At 33.4% G+C, this 9307-nt stretch overlaps 1 protein-coding gene across 1 annotated transcript; it reads right to left on the reverse strand.

The window, feature by feature from the left end:
* Positions 1-474: 474 nt before the first annotated feature.
* On the reverse strand, positions 475-1407 carry LOC125996075 (putative olfactory receptor 2B8). Its single transcript, XM_049765034.1, has one exon. It carries the CDS (start codon positions 1405-1407, stop codon positions 475-477), a length of 933 nt encoding a protein of 310 aa, XP_049620991.1.
* Positions 1408-9307: the final 7900 nt, after the last annotated feature.

The following is a 9307-nucleotide window of genomic DNA, read 5'->3' on the forward strand; positions in this document are numbered from 1 at the left end:
AGCTCTGTCACTAGAATAGTAAGTTCATAATATTGAATATGTTGCATATATACATATTTATAAAACATTTATTCATTTGTAGGATCTTTACAAAAGAGCCCTATCCCCCATCCACACCTCCAGGAAAAAAAGATTTCAAAATTGATAACTTCAGAGGTCACTGAAAGAAAAATTAACTTTTATTTAGATTTAGTTGCAATTTTTTTTTTTTTTTGGTTTTTGGGCCACACCTGGCGGTGCTCAGGGGTTACTCCTGGCTGTCTGCTCAGAAATAGCTCCTGGCAGGCACAGTGGACCATATGGGACACCGGGACTTGAACCAACCACCTTTGGTCCTGGATTGGCTGCTTGCAAGGCAAACACCGCTGTGCTATCTCTCCGGCCTGCAATTTTTTGAATAAGGAAGAGAAACCATGATGATGTCTAAAAGTCTTGAAAATTTGAGTGAAAGCATTAATTTATTTCCATTTCAGCCTAAGTGTGATCCCTAATTAACAACCGTTTTAAGGCTGACTTAACCTCTTTGTTCCTCAAGGTGTAGATGAGAGGATTCAGGGAGGGTGTCACAACAGTATAGAAGAGGGTGAGAAACTTAGTGTGATTCTGGGTGTACTTACTCTTTGGCTGAATGTAGACACAAATTGTAGTTCCAAAGAACAAGACAACAACAATTAGATGGGACCCACAGGTCCCAAAAGCTTTTCTCCTGCCCTCAGCTGACTTTATCTTCAGCACATTTCTAACAATGCAGCCATAGGAGACCAGGATAAGCCCTAGAGGTGTGACCACATACAAGACACTAGCTACAGCAAGTTCATTTTCCAGGAAGGCTGTGCTGCCACAGGCAATTTTAATGAGTGCAGGTTCCTCACACATGAAATCATCCACTCTGTTGTGGCCACAAAGAGGCAACTGGAAGACGAGGATGGTCTGAACCGTGGATTCCACAAACCCACTGATCCAAGCCACAGCTGCAAGTTGCTTGAGAAATTTTGGGTGCATGATGACACTATAGTGGAGGGGCCGACAAATGGCATTGAAGCGGTCATAGGCCATAATGGTGAGGAGGACACACTCTGTGGAACCCAGCCCCAAAGAAATGTAAAGTTGGATCACACAGCCCGTGTAGGTAATGGTTTTTTGGGGGCCTTTGAGATTCCAGAGCATCTGTGGGACAATACTGGTCGTAAAACAGAGGTCCAGGAAGGAGAGATTGGAGAGGAAGAAATACATGGGTGTGTGGAGTTTGGGGTTCAAATGTGAAACCAGTATGATGGCTGTGTTCCCTATCAGTGTTATCATGTATATGATAGAGATGACTAGCAGAAGAATCAGTTCCAGCTGGGGCTGATCAGAGAAGCCCAGTAAGATAAACTCTGTTGGGTGGCTAAAATTTGTCCTTTTCATGGCTTCTTAGTTATGAGTCAAGTTTCTCAATTATTCTTATTTGATGCCTGTGGAAATAAAATCGACATATTAACCAATGGAATACTAAGTTGAGCAGACAGATGAAGTAATGCCAAAAATAAGGAGACAAATTTCTATCAATGAAGAGATAAATTGTTAGTCTTGACAATACCATATTTTTGGACAATACTGATTTTATTATAATGAAAATATATAAATCTAGAATAGATATTAGGTTTAATTACCATAACACATTTAACATGCATACCAAACTATGAAGATAATATGCATAGGTAGCTTCTGCATGGGCAGACTCTGAAAATAAATGGAAAATATAGATGATTGGTGCAATGTTATGTTAAACCATACACTTAATCGCAGCGTTTAATATACAAACAAGGAAGAGTCATCTATGTACATATAACAGAAAACACAGAGGAAAATTAGATCAATTAGAATTTCCTAACAAGGAGAGCTAGGTATGATTATTTGTTGTGTCCACTGTTATATTTTATAAAATCAATTCGTAATAAGTAGCTACCAAATTGAGAACAGTGCAGGAAAACTTATTTGGTCTCCCTAGTTGAATGACTGATCTGCTCTCTTTGTAGATATTGTTTTCTGAAAGATGTAATTTATAGCCTGAATAAGCAAATCTCTAACTCTAGTGGCAACTACATCATATTCTTTTAAAATGAATTATTACTTTATCTGCCTAATGAAATCTACTGGTATTTTATTTTATTTATCTTTTCATCTATTTATTTATTGTTTATTTTTGAGTAATATATTTATTTAAGCACCATGATTGCAAACATGCTTGTAGTTGGGTTTCAATCATAAAAAAACCACCCCTCTTCACCCCACTAGTATTTTATTATATTCATAAATGTGTAGTTAAATTGTTCATTGCAAGGAGAAGGGAATTAATTTGTGAATGTTCATACTTCTGAAATGTCAGTTTTAGAATTCACAATATGACTGAGTAAGATGATTATCTTTGAGTTTAAAAAAGAAATCCTAAATAATATTCTTCAAAAGAACCACTTTGACTCAATATTTCTTATATTCCTTTAAATCTAGAAAATAACATTTTTCTAAGAGCCCTAATTAATTGGCTGGAAAGAAAGTATGAAGAAGGTAAGGTGCTTTGTAGGTGATCAACTGCAGTTCAATTCTTAGCACAGTTTATAGGTTTCCTAAGCATCACTAGGTTTAATCCCTGAGCACAGAGGTAGGAGTAATTCCTGATCATACTGGATATGGTTAAAAAAACAAAAACCTAGTCCAATAAGTCTGAGGTAACTTTATTATTTAAGGTATAACTGGCTTTCTTTTTCTTTTTATGGGAAATAAGTAGATGAATTGTAAAATTTGCTAAAGTTTAACTGTAAGGTGATTTGCAAAAGATTACTCCAGTTTTCAATAACAAAAGAAGGCAAGCAATCATGGTGATCACATAATTTAGCATTCATGTATTTTGCAAAGTTTTTGGTGGTAAAGAAAATATTTTAATACATTACTGAGTAAAGTAAAATATTTGAAAGCATTGCTATGCATTGATGTACTAAAATAAAATATTTAAATGCATTGATATTTAAATAAATATTTGAACTCATGGACCATTTAATTTTTTTTTTGTAGTTTTTGGGTCACACATAATAATGTTCTACAGTTACTCCTGCCTCTGCACTTAGTAATAACTTACTTTTGGTGGTGCTTGTATACAAGGTGCATGCGAGGCAAATATCTTAGCAACTGTTCTATCTCTCTAGTGTCTGAATGCATTGACTAACTGGAAAAGCAGTTCTTTTCACTGTGTTAAACAGAAAAGAGAAAAAAAAAACATGTTGAAAAATTGGATCCTCTACTGAAGAGAGACAATGAGAAACTTCATTTTTGCTCGTGGATTTAATTTTCAAGATAACCAACACTTTACCATAGAACCTTACACTGAAAAATCCCCTCTGCTCCTTTCAAATACCTGTTAAATAAATAGAGATAAGGGATTAATATCTGTGAAGGTAGTCAATATTATAAACTAAGATAGAATAATCACATATGAAAATCTGCTTCTATTGATAGCTTAAAAATGTACCTTTGGATTTTTTCTTTTTCTTTTAAAATTAAAAAAATTCTTTAAGCACCATATTTTACAAGGTTTTCATAACACTATTTTTTTCAACAATTACACAGTTGTTCAAGATCGAGTTTCAGATATACAATATCCAATTCATATCTTCTCATCAGTGCACATTTTTTCAACTTAAAATAGACTTGTTCTTATCCTTATCTCCATTCACACATGCACACTCTACCTTTCCATGAGGAAGACTTGTATCCTTAGGGAAGGACAACAAACCATCCATTGAGATTGTCGGTTCATTTATGATGGTGTTTTCTGGATAAACAGAAGATGAATCATTTATGGACAATTTGTAATCTCATGTTCTGCTGCAAAATTCTCAACATATTCCCATCATTTGTAGCTGAGACAAGGGTGGTGAAGAGCTTGCTTGTTCAGTAGTACCGATCTCTGATTCTCTCCACGCTATTTCCTGGCATTATATTGGAGTGAGAGATAAGTCTCTGGAGAGAGCAGAGACACAGAGGTGTGTACTTCCAGGGGAAGACAATAGACTGTTATCACAATAGATCACTACTATCCACACATACATGGACACAACATTTTCTGTGAAGGTATTCTTCCAGATACCTTAAGTGATCTTGGTAGGCAACTGTTACCTGCTAAGAAATAACTGCGAGTGAATGCAATTAAAATTGCAGGCCAGTGAGAGCATGCTTTGGTTCTACTCATAAACAATTTCAGCAGGCTTTAAAAGGCAGATTAAATTCTTTTTTTTCTCTTTTTTAGTCCTCCCTCCCTTCTGCCTTCAAAGGCAGATTAAATTAAATTTAGGTCAACATTTTTACATAAGCAAACAAAATATTAAAAGTAATTTGTTGGCTTGTAAACAAACAATTCTTTTATTATCAAATACTTTTTGCATATGTGTGTTTAGAGAAGTTTATATCTACATAGACTTTCATGAAATGAATGCCCACTTATTTTATTTTATTTTATTTTATTTCATTTATTTTATTTTATTTGTTTTTTGGTTTCTGGGTCACACCTGGCAGTGCTCAGGGAGTTACTCCTGGCTCTGTGCTCAGAAATCATTCCTGGCAGGCTCTGGGGACCATATGGGATGTCAGGAATTGAATCAGGGTTCATCCTGTGTTGGCCGCATGCAAGGCAAATACCCTACCCCTGTGCTATCTCTCCAGCACAGTGAATGCCCAATTTTTGAAGATTTAAAGAAGTGAATGTAAAGGAATAGCATATAATGAGGAGGAATAAATGGGGATTATATGTAATGGGAATATATATGTATATATGTAAATATATGTAATGGAAAGTTCTTGGAAATAGAGTACAATGAAGGAAATTGGATACCGATAATTGGTGTAACAGGAAGAGGAGTATTGCAAATTCAAGAATGCCATTTTAAAAGAAATAAATTCAAAGAAAATCTTCACATTATAACAAAATTGATCTCAGTATTCAGCATTGCTATATATTCTTAAAAATATACAATGTTGAAGCCAGAGTGATAGCACAGCTGTAGGGCATTTGCCTTGTATGTGCTAGACTCAGACAGACCACACTTCATTCCCCCAGAGTCTCATATGGCCCCCCAAGCCAGGAGCCATTTCTGGGCCCAGAGCCAGGAGTAACTCCTGAGCGTCACCAGATGTGCCCCCCCCCCCAAAAGCAATGTTTTAGAGATTCAGCCCCTGAACCAATTTCCTTATTTTACTTCCTCCCTCCTACTTCCTGTTTCCTTGGTATTCTTAATTCTGTAATTTAGGGTCAGGGAGAATGCTTGTTATCATTTGACACTCATTATTTTCTGTTGTGATCCTCTGTGTATACATATGTGTGTGATTATATTGTGTTTATCCTTTTTCATCTGAGTTATTTTGCTTTAGTTTATTCCCTCTAGTTCCATCCAAGTTGCAGCAAACTGCATGATTTCTTTTGGTAGATATCAAGGGCTCTATTTTTACTTTTGTGAGATTTCTATAATGTTTTCATCTTATTTATTTATTTATTTGTTTGTTTTTTGGGTCACACCCGGCAGCACTTAGGGGTTACTCCTGGCTCTCCACTCAGACATTGCTGCTGGCAGGCTTGGGGGACCATATGGGATGCCCAGATTTGAACCACCATCCTCTGCATGCAAGGCAAATGCCTTATCTCCATGCTATCTCTCCGGCCCCATGTTTTCATCTTCAACAGTGGTTGTTTCTACTGTTCCTGGTGTGTGCCAGCATCCATGGTCTGAGGCAATATCTCACTACTGTTTAAATTTGCTAGGAAGATTATATTTTTATATACCTATTGGCCTCTTTTATGAAGTGTCTGTTCAGTTGATGTATTGTGGGTAACATTTTTGTATTTTTGTTAGTGATACAAGTACTTTATGACTCTTGGATATTAACCTTTGTCACATTGGTAAATCATAATTGGTATCAGCTTCAAATCAGTATATAATGAATTTGAGCAATAGATAAAATATGGTTACAAAAATAATCAGTTGTTTTAAACTTGTTAAAACTGCAAATCAATTTAATGACACCTAAGATGGAACATGGAAATAAACATGGTGCATATTTTCATATATATTAATATCTTTAATATTGGAAATTATTCACATTTACTAATTTTTTCAATGCCAGAAATCAAATATGGTCCTCATACATGGAAGGCAACTTGTATATCTCAAAACCACATCATAATTCTATGTTGACTAATGACTAGACCTGGTTATAATAGGCTAACTTGTCCACTTTGTTCATAATTCTGAATAGCAAAAACATTGTTTACCCACATCTTTATTTCCTCACAGCAAAGAATATATTAATATATACACTTTCCAAGTCTGAGTATGGATAAGAAACTTTTCCTATAATATTTCCTGGCAGGAGATAAAGCAAAAGTGCACTTGAGAAATACCTTCATTTAAGCTTCTCCAGAGAAAACTCTGCTCTGGACACTGTACAACTGCAAGTTAATTAACAATTGTGAATACATACCTCAAGGGTATTGAGAGACTATATCCTATGTTCTTTCTATTTTCTCTAATTTGATTTTAGCCAGGGGTTATTGGTTATTTCCTTTCCCTAGTCTATAGGCTTTGGACAATAATATACACTTCAAGGGAGAAATTCTAGTATGTTAAAGTCCTATCACAGTTTCTTTTCTTCATGGTTGTGAAAAGAAAAGCCAGAAGGGAATGACTTAGATAAGTAAGTAATTCTTCAAGTTTCTCACATCTCTGGAACTTTCTCTGGATTTGCCTCCACTTACACTGACTAATTCAGCTACACAAATGATTCACTTTGTCTCAATTCTAGATCCTTTTTCCAGAATCCTTTTGGAATTTTTTTTAACTATGCATCTTTGTTAAATAACCATTGTTCATACAACAAGAATACTCATAAAAATGTATGAGGGGTAAGATACATGAACTTTTTGCAATTTTTTTCTTTCCCTATATCTGTCTTCTTTTTCAAATAGCACATAAGTTCTGTTCATATTTCAGGAATTGGAATGATATTTTTGTAGTCATGTTTTGGATTTTAATGTATAGGTGCATAGGTGTAGGTATGTTGGTATACAAACATGAAACTCTGATTCTTTTACTTAGCAGATCTTATTTGACCACTTTCAATCTATTTACATACCAGAATGTATGTATAACTTGACGCTAGAAACACATCTTTAATTTTTATTTTATATTAAAATTTAATATAGTTTAGGATAGATGGACATTGTTTTAGGTTTTGTTTTTTTAAATTAATTTGAAAAAATTAATAAGTTAGTTGATAATTCCAGTTATTCTGATTTTTACTCAATTCTTCAAGCACTATATCTTAGACTAAAATTGTGAAAAGACCAAAAATGACTCCACTTTCTAACTCTGATATGTAAGTCGGTTTTCGTATAAATAGAGCTATTTTTCAAGATAATCAAAACAGGAAGTTAGTACTTAATTAAGATTAGAAGTAGAAATGTCCCTGGAAGGATTTCTTATATTTCATGCCTTTTATGGTTTCTAAATACTGTAGATAAAAGATATGAGAGAAATAATAAGACACATTTTATATTTTAGATGAATTTAACATAGTTTACTCCTAAGATACATATTTACATTATTAACATTCAGAAAAATGAAAAATTTCTTTTTGATATTTTCTACTTAATTTAATATTTGATTATATTAATTGATTTTTGTAATTTGATGTCAAATTAGAGAATAGGTAATTCCCAAATTTCTGTGGTTTGGGAGATGTAAATTAATATTTTATAACATCAATTTAGAAATAATTCAATTCTAAACTGGATTTAAAAAATAAAAAATATACAGGTTGTGTTATTTTTGAAAGTTCTGAGAATAATATGTACTTTGATTTTTTGGTTTGTTTTTGGGCCACACCTGGTGATGCTCAGGGCTTACTGCTGTCTTTGACTCAGGAATCATTCCTGGTGGTACTCAAGGGACCATATGGGTGGCTGAGTATTGAACCCTGGTTGGATGTATGCATGGCAAGTGTCCTACCCATTGTGCTATCACTTTGGCCCAATTTTGATCTAATTTTTAAAAGTAGCTGAAATATTATTTTTAATAACTAAAGCTAACACACATAAACTTGGGATAATTAGTATTTTATTATTAAGCAGCATTAGAAAGATGTAATTTTTGGGAATTTATATAGCATGAATTTTCAGACTTTCTGAATAGAATTTGCTATTAGCTGTGGACTTTTACACTTTTACACAAGATGTCCACATCTGAATTTTTATAGGAATGCAAATTGGTACCACAACCTGGAAAATAGTATGGCTGCTCTAAATGAATGTGTTCTTTAAAGCAGCAATCTTTCTTACTTATAAGATATATATGATATGTATAACAATATATAATCAAAGCACTAAAATCAGTATCTCAAAAAGATGTCTGCACACCATATCTAACGTAATTCTATACATTAGATATTATAAGGTATTTGGGTAGCCTAAATAATCATCAAAGGGTGAATAAATAAAGAGAATATGTTATATATGCACATAAAATTAATAATACCTAGCCACGAGAAAGAAATAAATTCTCCTGCCATTTGATATAACCTGTATAAATTGAGGGTCATGGTGCTACATGAAATTAGACAAAGACAAATAGTATATATTATCTCATATAAGAAAACAGAAAATACCCCCCAAAAAAGGCTGATACCATAAGAAAAGAGAATAAGATGATGCTAATCAAAGGATGATGAAGAAAGAGAAGGGGAAGGTCATGTAGTTAAGGTACATTCTCAGATAAAAAATAGGTTTTGAGGGGTTCATGTGAAACAGAGACCATAATTAACAAAATGACATTGTTTGCTTGAATGTAGCTTCAAGTCGATCTTAACTATTCACAAAACTTCTTCCTTATACACAGAGAGTTAACTATGTATCTATATGAAGACTAAGTGTTTTAATTTTTGTTCCATGTAATCATTCTGTTATATGTATAGCATATCATCACTGCATATATTTTAATATAACAATTTTTGTAAGTTATCCCTTAGTATAGTAATAAATGAAATCAAAAATAGTATTCATCTAATTTAATGTACCATTTTATTTTTAAAAATTTAAATATACTCAAACAAAAGAACAACTTTCACTTTTCAAAAAAAGTATATGATTCAATGTGATAAGGTAATTTTCAGAGAGCACATATATTGATATTATTAAAAAATAGTAAGGGAGCAAATGTGATAGATTATATTATAATTCTGAATTTTTATTGTACAAAAGAAAGTAAAATAGGTGACAAAATATTTT

This window comes from Suncus etruscus, chromosome 18, assembly GCF_024139225.1.
Source record: "Suncus etruscus isolate mSunEtr1 chromosome 18, mSunEtr1.pri.cur, whole genome shotgun sequence".
Taxonomy (NCBI): Eukaryota; Metazoa; Chordata; class Mammalia; order Eulipotyphla; family Soricidae; genus Suncus; species Suncus etruscus.